Source organism: Lepus europaeus, chromosome 2, assembly GCF_033115175.1.
Source record: "Lepus europaeus isolate LE1 chromosome 2, mLepTim1.pri, whole genome shotgun sequence".
NCBI lineage: Eukaryota > Metazoa > Chordata > Mammalia > Lagomorpha > Leporidae > Lepus > Lepus europaeus.
The window spans coordinates 135,346,939-135,364,466 of NC_084828.1; the positions used below are offsets into that span (position 1 = coordinate 135,346,939).

General features: G+C 38.6%; 2 protein-coding genes across 6 annotated transcripts in view; both read left to right on the plus strand.

The window, feature by feature from the left end:
* Positions 1-17,528, plus strand: part of LOC133775298 (uncharacterized) — a 993,905-nt gene that overhangs the window by 268,313 nt on the left and 708,064 nt on the right. The window lies entirely within an intron of this gene.
* Positions 1-17,528, plus strand: part of PLSCR4 (phospholipid scramblase 4) — a 48,284-nt gene that overhangs the window by 5,817 nt on the left and 24,939 nt on the right. For all 5 annotated transcript variants that reach the window (XM_062213506.1, XM_062213497.1, XM_062213469.1 and 2 more), the window contains exons 2-3: positions 14,408-14,435; positions 15,963-16,067. In XM_062213506.1, the coding sequence (XP_062069490.1) occupies positions 14,429-14,435; positions 15,963-16,067 (112 nt within the window). In that variant the 5' untranslated portion in view covers positions 14,408-14,428. The remainder of the gene's footprint in view (positions 1-14,407; positions 14,436-15,962; positions 16,068-17,528) is intronic.

Sequence of the window (17,528 nt, forward strand, 5' to 3'; positions counted from 1 at the left end):
TATCACTATTGCATATAATGCCATAAATTTGGAAATAATTTAAACTTTCATTATTAAGCAAATACATTATAGTATAGTCATTAAAGGATAAGGTTTTATGAACTTAAATGTACTGAATAATACTTGTGAGAAAGGGAATATGCAGAAAAGTGTAAAGAAGACCTATTTGTTTTAAAAGCTATATGTATTAGTTTGTATATGCTTAGACATTCTCTTGAGGGAGGAAGAGTTGAAAATGAGGTTAAGGTAGGAGTGATCTTTTTATGATGTGATGTAAATGTGTGCATTGCTTGAGTGAATTATTATTTGTAGATAACACATATTTTAAAGTGTATCTTAAATGTAAGGTTTCTTACCAATGATTTGGCCGGCACCGCAGCTCAATAGGCTAATCCTCCACTTGCGGCGCTGGCACCCCGGGTTCTAGTCCCGGCTGGGGCACCAGATTCTGTCCTGGTTGCTCCTCTTCCAGTCCAGCTCTCTGCTGTGGCCCGGGAGTACAGTGGAGAATGGCCCAGGTCCTAGGGTACTGCACCCGCATGGGAGACCAGGAGAAGCACCTGGCTCCTGGCTTAGGATCAGCGCAGCACGCCGGCCACAACACACCAGCTATAGCGGCCACTTGGGGGGTAAACCAACGGAAAAAGGAAGACCTCTCTCTCTCTCTCTCTCTCTCTCTCACTGTCTAACTCTGCCTATCAAAAAAAAAAAAAAGTTTCTTACCAATGATTTGATTATAAGCCACATGACATCCTGTTCTATAATTTTTATTACTAAAAAATGGGCCAGAAAATGACACAATAAGACATTATTTCATAATCTTCCAAATCATTGGTGTGATAGTGTGTTCCTTAATCGTGTTATATAAACATCATGAGACTGTTGTTCTTCAGATAGCTTTTGTACTCCAAGTAACAAAAATATTTCCCACTTGAAAGTGTGGGAAATACCCCCACCTGCCCACTCAAAGGATGGACTCAGCCCCTGGAATTAAAGTGAAGCAAAACTTTATTAATGATCTTGCAAGACATGTTGCAAGTTCTCTTAGTTTTTTCTTTCCTTCTTTTTTCTTTTCTTTTCTTTTTTTTTTTTTTTTTTTTTTTTTTTTTTTTTGGTCTGGCTAAACAGGAGGAGAGGGAGAAGGAAGATGGGGAAGAGTGACTGGGAGTGCAGGTATAGTGGGAAGAATTACTATGTTCCTAATGTTGTATTTATGAGATACATACAAATAAAAAAGATTTGTTGTGGCTAAAGTAACTGCAAGATTGGTGCAGTTAAAGCATGCAAGTTTATTCCCTAGCATACAGATCTCTCCCCCAGTTCCTCATTGGCCAAGTACTGTGGGGTTACAATCTTCCCAGATGTCACAAAAGTTTTATTAATCTCCATCAATTTTAGTTTTGTTATATTAGATACCCCTAACATTGTATTTGCTCAACAGCTTGTTTGCTTTGGGACTTCCCAGGTGCATTTCCTTTGCAGTTTGTAACCTAGCTGTTATGCTAGCAAGCTACTTGTAACTTTCCACACATTTGCAAGCTGTTATAGGAGCTAGTTGTTAGTAATTTTCTACTCACAGCTGAACACCTTACTTTGAAAATGAACCAAATGCCTTTATTCCTCATAGAAGCTAAAATGGAGAAACCTGATAACTCTGTTGAGCAGTTTGAAATAATTTGTTTGATTAAAGTTATCTATTGACTGTGCTTATCAGTTTGCTTCCATTTCATCTTTTATTTAAAAAATCAAATCAAATAGCCAACCTTCAAAATCTTTAACATTTGTCAAAAAGAAGGAAATATTCCATCATACATATCTTTGGAACAATTCATAATATGAATAAAATATCAATATATTTATATGGGCTATGAAAATAACACTTCAGGGAGCAGGAATTTAGCCTCACAGTCAAGAATATCTGTATCCAGTATCAGATACCTGTATTGACTTCCTGGCAATGGCTCCAGATTTCAACTTCCTGCCAACAGACTGTCATAGGCAGCAGTGATAGCCGGAGTAATTAGACTCCTGCCACCCACGTGGAAGATCTGGCCTGCATTCCCAGCTCCCAGCTTCAGCCTCTCCCTGGTCCCAGCCTTTGTAGGAATTTGGGAAGATAACCAACAAATGGAAACTATCAATCCTTCTATCTGTGTCTCATGGCCTCTCAAGTAAATAAACTAAAAAATTTTGAAACACTATAACGTTAATAGATTTTTCCAACGTTTTCAGAGTTGTTCGTAATGAGAGTTAATTGCTGCTTCCTCTCTGCAAGTTTCTTGTGGAATTTGTTTTATGCAGAGGTACAGTTAACTGTGCATTATGTGTGTCTGTATCTGATGAAAGATTTTGTTTGTGTGACATTTCTGCCATATTTTATACCAACAGACCTAAGTGTGACTTGTTAGCACAAGTCTCTGTAATTGCTTTTTGAGTTGGATTGCTGTTCTGTTCCCACCCCATGTGACAGCAATTTATTAAGCTTCCATGGCATAAAACAGAAATGACTGCCATTGGTCTTTAATACATTCATGTTGAGCCCACTCAACTGTCTTGTTACCTGGAAACCAAGAAACCCATAAAACTAATCAGCACAATATACCATAGTAGCCAAGAATTTGGATTAAAAGTTCTAAAGACAATTGTATTTGGAAAGATATGCATAGACCTTTCATATTTGATGAATTTTGAAGTCTTTTTAGTTCTAAGTTCACTGCATAAGTCAATTTTCCTTATTTTTATTTTTTAAACCTCAGATTATGAGATTTATTATATTTTTTAGAGAATTTAAAGAGGAGATATATTTTATTTCTTTTAGAGTTTTTGTACTTTTAAAAACTGTTATAATTATCCAGATTATATTATAATTTTTGTAATTTTTATAAACATATTTGTTGCAGGATTTTTAGAGGAATATGATTTTTTATAAAGATTTTATTTATTTATTTGACAGATAGAGTTACAGACAATGAGAGAGAGAGACAGAGAGAAAGGTCTTCCTTCCCTTGGTTCACTCTCCAAATGGCCGCTATGGCTGGTGCTGCGCCAATCCAAAGCCAGGAGCCAGGTGCTTCTTCTTGGTCTCCCATGCGAGTGCAGGGGCCCAAAAACACTTGGGCCATCCTCCACTGCCCTCCTGGGCCACAGCAGAGTTGAACTAGAAGAGGAGCAACCGGGACTAGAACCGGCGTCCATATGGGATGCTGGCACCGCAGGTGGAGGATTAACCTAGTACGCCACAGCGCCGGCCCCAGGAATATGATTTATCATAATGTTTCACTATGATGCATTTACTTAAACATTATGCTAGATTTTTGTGTAGTTTACAATTACTACTAGTTCAGTTCTGTGTTTCAGTAAGAATGAGAAGGTGTCACTTAAATAAAAAATTTTATAGTATGTTTTAGGTGGGTTTTTTTTTTGCATTTGTTTAGAGGAAATTTATTTTTGTTCACAAAAGAGGCTTTTTTTAATTAAACTTTTATTTAATGAATATAAATTTCCAAAGTACAGCTTATGGGTTACAATGGCTTCCCTCCTCCCATAACTTCCCTCCCACCCGCAACCCTCTCCTTTCCCGCTCCCTCTCCCCTTCCAATCACATCAAGATTCATTTTCAATTCTCTTTATATACAGAAGATCAGTTTAGTATATATTAGGTAAAGATTTCAACAGTTTGCCCCCATATAACAACACAAAGTGAAAAAAATACTGTTGGAGTACTAGTTATAGCATTAAATAACAGTGTACAGCACATTAAAGACAGATATCCTACATAATATTTTTTTAAAAAATTAATTAATTTTCTATGCCATTTCCAATTTAACACCAGGTTTGTTTTTTTTTTCACTTCCAATTATCTTTATATACAGAAGATCGATTCAGTATATAATTAGTAAAGATCTCATCAGTTTGTACCCACGCAGAAACACAAAGTGCAAAAATACTGTTTCAGTAGTAGTTATAGCATCACTGCACGTTAGACAACACATTAAGGACAGATCCCACATGGGATGTAAGTACACAGTGACTCCTGTTACTGACTTAACAATTTGACACTCCTGTTCATGGCGTCAGTAATCTCCCTAGGCTCTAGTCATGAGTTGCCAGGGCTATGGAAGCCTTTAGAGTTCGCTGACTTTGATCTTATTCCGATAGGGTCACATTCAAAGTGGAAGTTCTCTCCTCCCTTCAGAGAAAGGTACCTCCTTCTTTGATGGCCCCGTTCTTTCCACTGGGATCTCACTCACAGAGATCTTTCATTTAGGTCCTCTTTTTTTTTTTTCTTTTCCATGGTATCTTGGCTTTCCATGCCTACAATACTCAAAAGAGGCTTTTTTTAAGATTTATTTTACTTATTTAAAAGCCAGAATGAGAGAGACAGGAACAGAGAAAAAGAGATCATCCAATCTGCTGGTTCACTCCTCAGATGGCTGCAATAGCCAGGGCTGGACCAGGCCAAAACCAGGATCCTAAAACTCCATCTGGGTTTCCCACATTGGCAGCAGAAGCCCAAGTAGTTGTGCTTTTCCAGATTCATTAACAGGGAGCTGGATCGGAAGCAAAGCAGCCTAGACTTGCTTTAACTGGCACTGTGATATGAGGTGTAGATGTTGCAATCTTAACCCGTGGTGCTTGCTGGCCCCAGAGGAGATTTTAGAATGAATTTAAATAAGTACTTATTGCTAAAGTTTTTTGCATATTAATTTTTTGTTCTGCCCATTGATGAATTTTCTTTTAAATTAATTATTTTATTTGAGGGGCAGCAAGAAAGTAAAACATCTTCCAGTGGCTGCTTCATTCCCTAAATGCTTATAACAGCCAGGGCTGTGTCAGACCAAATTCAGAAGCTGGGCTGTCAGTTTGGATCTCTCACATGGGTGGAAGGGACTCAAGTACTTGGACCATCATGTACCTCCTCCAAGATTGTACGTTAGCAGAAAGCAGTAGCAGGGTCAGGACTTGAACCCAGGCACTCCCATGTGGGGCATAGACAGGCACTCCAATATGGGGCATAACTACTATGCAAAATGCCTACTGTTAATTCAAATAGATTTTAGTGGATTCCTTAGAAACCGCTATACACAAGAAATGCCACACGTCTTCATTGCTATTCTGTATGCCACATTTCTTTTTTTCTAATGTCATTCTGCTAGAATTTCAGTACAATACTGGCTAGAAGTGGGACCGTGGATACTCTTGTCTTTCTTTTGGTCTGAGAAGTCTGTGGTCAGTCTTTCTCCCGTCGGTATGTTAGTGTAGCATGCTTTGTAGGTGCCTTTATTAGGTTAAGAAATTTGCATTTCTAGACTTCTGAGTATTGTTTTTATTAAAAGAGTGCTCTGGATTCTGTCAGATACTTCTTCTGCAATCCATTAATATGACATGTTGGTTTTGTCCTTTTTATTACTGTATTTTCATTGATTAAAGAATTGTATTACTAGTATGTATTATCCTTTTTATGTTTCTGGATTCAGTGTTCTAGTCTTTTGTTGAGGCTTTTTTAATGGCATTAGTGTAGCTTTTCTTGTGATGTCTTTGATCTTGATATCAGAATCATAGTAACTTGATGAAATAAGTTGGTGTATATTACCTCTTTTATTTCTTAAAAGTAGGAAAGATTGATATTCATTTTTTTAAAGATTTATTTATTGATTTGAATGTTAGGGTAACACAGAAACAGAGAGAAGTGTTGCACCCACTGGTTCACTCCCCAAATGCTTGCAACAGCCAGGAATAAACCAGACCAAATCCAGGAGCCCAGAACTCAATCTGCAAATCTGGTGTGAGTGGCAGAGGCCCTAGTACTTGGGCCATCACCTGTTGCTTAGGGTGAGCATTAGAGGGAAGTTAGAATAGGAAGCAGTGGACAAAAGGCCCAAAGTACCCATGAATATGGGTAATGAAGGAAGGTCCAGGAGGAAAAGATGGACAGATGGCCCTGTTCAGCCCGGGTCAGCTCAGCTCAGCACCTCCTTCCTGAGACCAGGATGCTTCCTGTAGCTCAGGAATTTTTGCTCCAGACCTAACCTCATCTCTGTTCCTCCTTGTGTTTGATAGCAGTGCCTAAAATCCCATGACTACACCCAACAGGGCCAGGAGGTAGGAAAGGTAAAGTTTTGTTACTTCATTTTTCAGTTCTGAATTTTTCATTTGTTCCTTTCTGTCTTTCATTTTTTTTACTAATAATTTTCTCCTCCTCCCCTACTTCTTGGAGCATTTTTGCAATCACTGCTTTTAAATTTTTTTGCTTCTTAGAGTCTCGGGTGATTGCTGACGTCACAAATAAGAGTGCCAATTGTTAAATCAACAACGGGAGTCACTGGGTACATGCTCCCCACGTAGGATCTCTGTCCTTAATGTGTTTTACTATGAAACTTAAAAACACTACTAGTCGAACAATACCCTATACCTTGTGCGGTTGTGTGAATGCAGCCTGTTGAAATCCTTGCTTAGTATATACTAAGTTGATCTTCAGTATATGAAGGTAATTGAAAATGAAACTCGATAAAGGGCGGGATGGAAGAGGGAGAGGGGAGGGCTACGGGAGGGAGGGAGGTTGGGGGGGGAGGAGCCACAACAATGCAAAAGTTGCACTTTGTAAATTCACATTTATGAAATAAAAAATTAAAAAAATAAAATAAAATAAACTTTTTTGCTGATAATTTCACTGTCATATTGGCATTGGCATCTTTTCATTTTATCTGCTTCTCCCCACCCATGTGTACAGATATTTCTGATTCTTTATGTACTATAATTTTGTGTTTTATCCTACACATTTTAAATACATTTTTTGAGATTTTGAGTCTGGTTTAAATGCTATGGAGAAAATTGACTTGCCTTTTTTTTTTTTTTTTTTTTGGCAGGCTGTTGACCCAGTTGGGTTCAAGCCAGTGTTCTGTGTGATTTCAATGTCTGTTTCCTTTAAAAATTCTTTGCTGTGATATTTGGTTCTCTGTTACATGTATACAGACCAGGGCCAGTCTGAAAGCAGGAGAGTGGTCTCCTCTTATTTCAGTTCTCAGCATCTTCATTTGGTTCAGATTCATACTTGCACCACTCAGAGATGCTTCCAGGAGTTCACAAACAATTTTATGGGGACGCTTTCCCAAGCTGCCTTCTCATGGTCTCCTTGCTATTTTCCAGTCTTCTAGGCTTCTCCTTTTTTGTTTTCCATCCAGAAAAATGAGGTTTTATTTGTCTGTTTCTGCTGTGTGCTTCCCACAAATTCACTTGCATTCAAAGCCCAGTCTCAGTAAGGCAGAGACAGAAAAGAAGTGACAGTGGTTCACCCTATTCACTTGGGACCACAGCTCTTTGAAACAAGAGAAAGAGTCCCCTCCCTTAGTGTTTTCCACCACTGTGGGCATCCTCTGATATTTACTACTTTATTCACAGTGGGATTGTTACGAGCTGAAACATGACGGGTGGAGAAAAGGGAGAGATGCTGAAGAATTCTCCAGTTCTCTCTGAACTTTATAAAATCCTCCCCTTGTGCTCAAGCCAGAATGGGAGGGCTTCTTGGAGATATCTTTGCAACTGATGCCTACTAGTGTATTTAGTCTGCCTCAAAACAGTACCAGGCCAGGGTTACCAAAGAAAAAATGCAAAATTGATTCTGATTTGATTGTATTTTTTCTGGTCATCTTCCCCTATGTCCCTGCTACTATAATCAGAAATACACACACACACCCCACACACACATTATTATAACTATTTAGCTTTTTTCCTAAGATTTATTTATTTATTTATTTATTTGGAAGGCAGAGTTACAGAGAGAAAGGGTGAGACAGAAGTCTTCCATCCACTGGTTCACCGCTTAAATGGCCACAACAGCTAGGGCTGGGACAGACTGAAGCCAGGAGCTTCATCCAGATCTCCCATGTGGGTGGCAGGGGCCCAAGCACTTGGGCCATCATCCACTGCTTTCCCAGGCACATTAGCAGGGAGGTGGATGGAAAGTGGAACAGCGGGGATGTGAACCTGTGCCTATATGGAATATGGTATCACAGGTGGTGGCTTAACCTGTTGTGTCACAATGCTGGTCCCCTTTGGCTGCTTTTTCAATAAACTAAGGAAACTCCTGCAATTTAGGCCTGACAGTAACTACTCAGAGTGAGCACAGACTGCCACTTTAAGGGCACAATTCCCAATAAGACTACCCTCACCTCAGATACCAACCACATAGAAGTTCTCCAGGTCATTCACATTTCTAGAGAATTCAGAGATTCCTAGTACCCTCTCACATCTGATCATTTGCTAGAATGACTCACAGAGCTCATCAAAGTCCTCTACTCATGATTAAAGTTTTATTATAAATGATAAAAGTCAGGATCCTTCAAATACAGAAAGGCATAGGGTGAAGTCTAAGAAGGTTCCGAACACCAAGCTTCCATGTCCTTTTGTGAAGTTAGGATGTGTGGCCCCCCTAGGAACATTGAAACCCACCTGAGCCTCAGTGTGCAGAGCTTTCATTGGGCTTTCAGTATGTAAGAATGATTGCTTGAGTTATTGGTCACATGGCTAAATTCAGTCTCCAGCCCCCCACCTCCCTGGAAATCAGACTCAGGCAAAACTGCTGATAACATGGTGGATCTTCCTGACAGGAACAGCCTACATCCTGAGTCATCCTAGTATCAACTGAGATGAGGTCCAAGGCCCTGCCAAGAACAACAAAGATACCCCTATCATTCAGAGATTCTTAGGGCTTAGAAGATGTCTACCAGAATCCAGGACAGAGACTGGGAAAATGTTTTTTGTTATCCTACACTAAGATTCATGTCACAACAAAAATTGAATAGTTGTCACATTCTATGGAGACAGAAGAAAATAGTTAATATGAGACCATTAGCAAAAGCTGATAGATAATTCTTTTATTTAAAGTAAATCATATATTTCTTTCTTAGAACTATTAACACACTAACCAAACTTATTTTCACCTATCTTAGATCATTGTGAAATATGAAATTGTTAAGATTTGAACATTTGAAAACTATTAACCATTTTTATGTGTTAAGAGTATCAGGGGATTCCAATACAATCCCATGAAGGTTGCATGTACCAGTGCCATCTCACTAGTCCAAGTGATCAATTTCAGTTCACAATTGATCATACTGATAGGTCTAAGAGTCAAAGGGATCACACAAACAAGACTAGTGTCTGCTAATATTAACTGATAGAATAAAAAAGGGAGAGAACAATCCAACATGGGAAGTGGAATACACAGCAGACTCATAGAATGGCAGATGTCCTAAACAGCACTCTGGCCTCAGAATCAGCCGTTAAGGCATTCGGATCTGGCTGAAGAGCCCATGAGAGTACTTTAGGCATGGAAAGCCAAGACACTCTGGAAAAACAAACAAACAAACAAAAAAAAAACCTAAATGAAAGATCTTTGTAAGTGAGATCCCAGTAGAAAGAACAGGTCATCAAAGAAGGAGGTACCTTTCTCTGAAGGGAGGAGAGAACTTCCACTTTGACTATGACATTGTCTAAATAAGATCGAAGTCGGTGAATGGCTTCCGTAGCCTTGGCAACTCATGACAAGAGCCTAGGGAGATTACTGATGCCATAAACAAGAGTGTCAAATTGTTAAGTCAACAACAGGAGTCACTGTGTACTTACTCCTCATGTGTTGTCCAATGTGAATTAATGCTATAACTAGTACTCAAACAATATTTTACACTTTATGTTCTGTGTGGGTGCAAACTGATGAAATCTTTACTTAATATATACTAAATTGATATTTTGTATATAAAGATAATTGAGAATGAATCTTGATGTGAATGGAATGGGAGAGGGAGCAGGAGAGGGGAGTGGTGTGGGTGGGAGGGAAGTTATGGGGGGGAAAAGCCATTGTAATCCATAAACTGTACTTTGGAAATTTATATTTACTAAATAAAAGGTAAAAAAAAAAAAAGAGTGTCATCATGGCTTTCAAGTAAATCAAATGCAATATTCTTTTTTTTTTAACTTTTATTTAATGAATATAAATTTCCAAAGTACAGCTCATGGGTTACAATGGCTTCCCCCTCCCAAAACTTCCCTCCCACCCACAACCCTCCCCTTTCCCGCTCCCTCTCCCCTTCCAATCACATCATGATTCATTTTCAATTCTCTTTATATACAAAAGATCAGTTTAGTATAAATTAGGTAACGATTTCAACAGTTTGCCCCTATATAGCAACACAAAGTGAAAAAAAATACTGTTGGAGTACTAGTTATAGCATTAAATAAGAGTGTACAGCACATTAAAGGCAGAGATCCTACATATTATTTTTTTAAAAAAATTAATTTTCTATGCCATTTGCAATTTAACACCAGGTTTCTTTTTTTTTTTTTTCCCATGGGAAGTGGGATACACAGCAGACTCATAGAATGGCAGATGTCCTAAACAACACTCTGGCCTCAGAATCAGCCCTTAAGGCTTTCGGATCTGGCTGAAGAGCCCATGAGAGCATTGTAGGCATGGAAAGCCAAGATACCATGGAAAAGAAAAAAAAAAAAGAGGACCTAAATGAAAGATCTCTGTGAGTGAGATCCCAGTGGAAAGAACGGGGCCATCAAAGAAGGAGGTACCTTTCTCTGAAGGGAGGAGAGAACTTCCACTTTGACTATGACCCTATCGGAATAAGATCAAAGTCAGCGAACCCTAAAGGCTTCCATAGCCCTGGCAACTCATGACTAGAGCCTAGGGAGATTACTGACGCCATGAACAGGAGTGTCAAATTGTTAAATCAACAACAGGAGTCACTGTGTACTTACATCCCATGTGGGATCTGTCCTTAATGTGTTGTCTAACGTGCAGTGATGCTATAACTAGTACTGAAACAGTATTTTTACACTTTGTGTTTCTGCGTGGGTACAAACTGATGAATCTTTACTAATTATATACTGAATCGATCTCCTGTATATAAAGATAATTGGAAATCAAATGCAATATTCTAATCACATACACAAATAAAATTATACTTAAAAATTTTATGAAAATTTGGATTAAAAGGTAAGTTTACTTTGATGCAAAAATTTTTTGATATCCATGTGTGGTTTTTTCATACTATGCATTTTCCATGAAATCTTTGAAGATTCGTTGTATGCATAAATTTCACTTTTTTGCTCCAAGATAAACATGTTTCAATTCCATTTTCCATGAAGTTTTTGAAGTAGTGTCTTATTATCTCATTTGCATTTCATACAATGAAGTATTATGCTATTTTTTTAATTTTATGTGTTATGCAAGTTTCATATGTTTCATATATATACAGATTTAGGAACATAGTGGAATACCCTGTCCCTTCTGCCCATATGCCTTCCCTTCCTCCCTCTGATTCCCATTCTCAATTTTTACAATGATCTACTTTCAGTATACTCAATCATTGGAACTATACTAATATTAAATATTCAATATTTCCTAGTGTACAATTATAAAAAACCTCAATATTTACTTAAGATGTATAATGAACATTATAATCTAATTTTTAGAAGAGTTCCTTACTATAATTTTAATTGTCTGCTCTGAGTCAATTATAAGATAAATCTATCCATGTGAATAATATAATTAATGTCACTATCCTAAAATGAAAGCAAATCCTGTAGACAAGCTGCACTCTCACTCATTTGTCTTTCATTTAGCTGAAAACAGGAAGAAGCCCTTCAGCACAGTACTCATTTTTTCCTCACGGTTTTTTTCACTTTGAGGCTCATTAGACATTGTTTATGAACCATATCTGCGAGAATCTTACTGGCAGTGGAAGGTGGATGCTAGTGGTGTCAGCTTAGAAGCCAGCATGCAGTCCTGCACATGGAGGAGCAGCAATGCATGTAGAATGGCTCACTGGCTGACAGCCTTTGTTTATATTACCTTTGCTTAGACATTCAGGTTTTGGATCTCTTCATCAGCTGGTATTTTTTACCCGTGGAATAATAGTAATAATGTGAATTTATCAAGGATTTGCTATGCCCCAGGCACTCTTTAAGTGCTATCAAGATGTAATATTTCTGTGAAACTGATGCAACTGGCAGCACAAGCATGATACACAGAATAACCTAAGAGCAGACAGATCACTCAAGGTAACCCAGCTACTGGGGATAGATCTGGGATTCGAGAGTACTTCTCTTGTGCCTAAGAAGCAGAAGGAATTGTCTAAAAAGGGACTTGCTCTCTTTCCTATCTGCTCCCTGCTGAAGGCACTGGACACAGGCATGACCAGAGTTTTGGACTACAGATGTAGGTGCCCAAGCTTTGAATCCAGAGATTCGCACATGGCCCTAACTGTCCTTGCTGCAGGGCCAAGACTTAATCCAGGAAATGCCTAACTGTGAAGAGCTTACTTCCTTCTGGATTTTGTGATTGGATTGAAAATATCCCTGCTGTGGGGCTTTGGAACTTGCAGTTTGATGGGGCTCTACTAGTGTGTCACCGTTAACAAAAGTAAAATTGAAGAGGAAGCATAGAACACAGCTACAATCTTGGAGGTAGCAAGTGGTATCCATGACTGCTTTCCCTCTTTACTGCTTTCTAGTCTGCTTAGAGGCCCCTATGGGCATCCTGAGACTTGAAAATACAGAGGCCGGCTGGCGCCGTGGCTTAACAGGCTAATCCTCTGCCTTGTGGCACCGGCACACCGGGTTCTAGTCCCGGTTGGGGCGCCGGATTCTGTTCCGGTTGCTCCTCTTCCAGTCCAGATCTCTGCTGTGGCCCGGGAAGGCAGTGGAGGATGGCCCAGGTGCTTGGGCCCTGCACCCGCATGGGAGACCAGGAGAGGCACCTGGCTCCTGGCTTCGGATTGGCATGATGCACCGGCCGCAGCGGCCATTGGAGAGTGAACCAACGGCAAAAAGGAAGACCTTTCTCTCTCTCTCTCTCTCTCTATCTACTCTGCCTGTTTAAAAAAAAAAAAAAAATACAAAGGCCTCTGTAATTAAGGGCCCCCTGGACCAGTCATTCTGGTCCATAGTCAAGACACAGCTCAGCTTTCTGCTCTGGATTCTGTGTAATAGAAGGCAATTGTCACTTTCTTCAAGGACAGCACTTTTTGCTATTGTGGAAAGACAGGGAAATCTGAACAGATGCCCTGAATATTAAGGAAGGATTAAGTTAACAGTGTTGCACCAGCTAGATGTTATCCTGCCTCACATAACATTTCCGCTAAAACTGTATTTTAAAGTTTCACAATAAAGAGAAGAGAGAATATAGAATAGAAGGAAAAAAACTAGTGACTCAAAGGAGAAGGAATGTAAGATTCCCGGAGCATCTGCAACTTGTGAGGCAAGGTGTAGGTATGTTTTCCTTTACTGATTGTTATTTTTTCACTTGTTATTCAACTTGAGTCAAACTTGGATTCTTAAATCCTGCCAGGCATCATTAAGAACTATTTTCCTTTACATTTCATCAGTTTCAAGCATGCTTATTCATAAGGATCACTTGGGACTGTGTTAAAGATTATCAGGCCTGGAATTCTATATTTTTTTCAGTCAAGTTTTATTTTAGAAATGAGAGATTTTTTATTTATTATTTGACAGGTAGAGTTATAGACTCTTCTCTGTTCCTTAGTCCATCAGTCACTCCTACAGTGTCCACTTCCAAACTGTGTCGTACCTCTGGCCACTTGTCACCCTCCCATGTCTAAGCCAGCATCAGCTCTCGCCTAAACTCCCGATGCCCTCGTCACGGCTCCGTGCTTCTACTCTTCGCCTCTCAAGATAACAGCATAAGTCAGGTCTGATCGCTCCACTGATGGAAACCCTCCTCCTCCAGATACTTTCCAGTTGTAATTGCAACAAATTCCAAACACGTTGCCATGACCTTCAGCTGATATCAGACCTCTGTCTTCCTCTCTTATCACATTTTCTTCACGCACCGTGGTCCAGTCACACCTGGCTTCTTTCTCATTCTCTTCCTTGAATATCCCAAGCTCATTACCATCTCTACACCTTTCCACTTACCTTTATGTCTGTGATATTCTGTAATTTTAATGTGGTGCTTTCTTTCATTGTTCCAATAGATAAAAAGTCACTTTATGTGCAGCACTTAGATCCATTCTTAAAGAAAAAAACTTTTATTTTGTTTTCTTCCTAACTATATCTAAATGTAACATAGTTGTTGACTTTTTAAAAAAAAATCTCATCCAACTAGAATATAAACAAGCAGAGTGGGCAATAGATAGAGTATGTATCTGGTTTATTTCCATATTCTCAATATCTGTAACATTGCCTTGTGCATAAGAAGTACTAAGTATTTGTTGAACTACTGAAAACATATATAGAAATTTATGTAATGTCTGTCACTAAGTAATGTGCATAATAGTAACTGTATAACAGCATGTAATGTCTATCATTAAGTAATGTGCATAATAGTAACTATATTGTGCATACATATTTTTAAGCCATTAAAATGTTTTCTTTTTAGGGTTAATTGGAATTCTTCAAAATGTCAGGTAAGTCTTTATGAATTAATTTGAATATGCTTATGTATTTTAAAATGTGAATTGTGTTAGTGTTTGCCTTAAAAATGGAATTTCCTTTGTTTTGAAGTTTGTCATTTTTCATTTGGAACTTACATGAGTGTGTGAATATATGTGTATATGAATACATATATACATTTACACATAGAACATTTCTACCTATTTGTGTCCAAAAAGAATTTAAAGGAGACTTATATTGGCACAAATCTATGAAAAGCTCTCTAAGGTATGTAGGGTAAATTAGGAAAAGGCAGAGTATGTGTGTGGAAGGAAGTCTGCAGAGAGCAGTGACAGTGATTAAAAAAAAGAGCCTGTGATGTCACCAGGCCTTGATGGAGGAGAGCTGAAAGCAGGTGTTGAGTTTTCTAGTGATTTAAAGAGAAACACTACAGTTATGCAGTTTGTGTTTCCTATTGGATAAAAGTCAACCGTTGGTTAGGAAATACAGAGCTTTTCCTAATAGTGTTGTCCAGAGAGGAATTTCTCTAATTTAACAAAAACACAAGGTGTAACATCCTAAAAAGTGACTGTATTAATGAACTTTTTGCTACTATAGTAAAGACCTGAGATGACGAAGGTACAGTTTATGTAACTGACATTTTTGGAGGCTGAAAGTGTAAAAGGTTTTATACAGGCTTTGACCATGGTGCCGTGGTAGATGGTTGAGCTCCTGCAGAGGGAGGATCAGGCGGGGAACCAGGAGGCAGGGAGTGGACAGGGCCAAACTCAGGCTTGTCTGACAAGTCTCTTCTGAGATCTACCAGGGAGTCCCACCAGCACTACCTTCCGAGACCATCTCCCTGAAGGTCTAAGGACCTCCCTCTAACCTTCCCACCTCCCAGAGTTCTCATACCTCCTAATAGCACCTCCCCAGAGACCAAGCCTTGAACACATGTGCCTTTTGGAACCTTCCCCAACAATATGCAAACCATAGCACTTGCCCTGCAGCAATTACTGTGACCAAGGCTACTTTTGGAAAGGATACAGTAAAAATGCAAGTCACTTGGTGATACAGACTTAACTACTTCTAATAGACTGTTGTGTGGCAACTCTGGTTTTTAAACCATTAACTATTTATGGTGTTATCTTTTGAGTTTATTTAGATAACACTTTCCTCAAAGGCTTAGAGGAAAATCAAATTTTCTCCATCTATGTATGCCTGTGTTTTCCATATTATATTCATGTAACAGGAAAAAGATCTTTTGCTACTTATTCAGGGAATTTACCATGTAGGTAGGAGTGAGCATTGGGTCAGGTGAACGACTAGTCTTCGGTTTGCTCACAAGCACAGTATAAGCCTTTAGTTTTTATTTTTTAAATCCATGTTCAGCCTGAAAAGACGTAAAATTTAATAACAGGTAGATGCCTGTCATATGAAGAATTATGTTTTTATAAGCAATATGAGTGTGTTTCATCTTGATTTAATCTTTAATGTTTAACAAGTTAAAAATGTGTTTCATTACCCTATGATCATGTCCTCCCTTCTCTGCCAACATGTAGTACCCACAGCCTCTGAGAAAACTGAGGGTGAAATGGAAAACCAGATGAAATTGCCAGACCCCATGCCTGCTGCTCCTCCTGACTACAATTCTCATTTTGTACCAGGTAGGTTCAATATTCAGAAAGGACCTTTTCTCCCTCAAGAAAACCATATTAAAGGTTAAAGTTGCCTTTTAAACTAACTAATGAACTGAATGATTACTAAAAGTGGAGTGTCATAGGATGCTAAGTAGTTTACCATACGTTGATTAGAATATACCCCTATCTACCTAGAATGTATGGGCAACCAAACAAAGAGGCCGTACACCTGCTGATGGCATTCTCCATGGTCCACGGTGGAAATAGGAAGAGAATGCTGCACGGGTGCAAAAAAATGGCACCCCATCCTGTCCAGGATTTGAGAAAAGCCCTGATTAAGAAAATCAAATTTTGCTGTCACAACAAGAATTTTGCTGTCAAAAGGAAAGGAAATGTGCTTTGCATAGAAAATCCTGAGTCCAGAATCATTTGGTCACAAGCGTCTGGCAAGTGGCCTGCCTGGCACAGATGTCAGAAGCATTGTGGAGAAATGGAAGTGAATGGTCTTGAGTGCTGATGAAGGAGCTTGTCTTTCTTCCGGGTGTTTCTAGAAGTCTGCAGAAACTGCTGGTGGTGACAGAGCGGTGGGTACTCACACACTGCTCACGTAAATCTGAGTGGTCATTTTCTTTTTAGGAAGCCCTTTGGCAATGTGTAAAATTCTTAAAATTAAAGCTACATTTGATTTTGACTAAGGAAATTGTTCTAACTGGTATCTTAGAAAAAGCACATTTTAATGACTTAGAAAAAAAGCATATAGTATAGTAATGTTTCCTTAAGTATATTCTTAAGGAGGTGGAAGCCACTGTATTTGCTCTAACGGGGCAAAAGAAACCCTTGTGTCCAAAAGGTGTGGAAAAGATGCAATGACTCTGAACACGTGACCCATGGGACTCAGCCTGGTTTCCTTTCCCCTGTGCCTGGTGTGTAGGCATGTTGTTCAGATAAGATCTTATTATACCTCTACTGGTTCAATCTTTCCTGAATCCAAGGTATTGACAATCCTAAATTATTGTTTCGTGTCATCTAAACATTTCTTTCTGTTTTACTGCAGTGACTTTCAACATAATGTAACCATCCATCCAGTATTCAACAATCACTCTGTATCCAAGAATCTGTATTCCATTTCAATAGAAACTCTGCCATTTTTAGGGAACAAACACTGATTGTAAATCATATTCTGATTATTTGGGAAATTATCTTCTATTCTGTTTATCAAAATATTAGCACATGAGGAGATGTCTTCAAATTAATTGACAAGCTTAGTTGAAAAAGTATAGTGCAGAACATATGAGTTTTCCTTTATGAAGTATAGTAAAACTGCACTGTGATTGCCACCTAGTGGCTGGATTATATAATTATAATTGTATATGTGCTGTCGAAGCAAGAACTATATACTTAAAATTGATCTTAGCCAAGATGGATAATATACTAATTTTTTTAAATATTTTTATTTATTTATTTATTTATTTATTTGAAAGGCAGAGT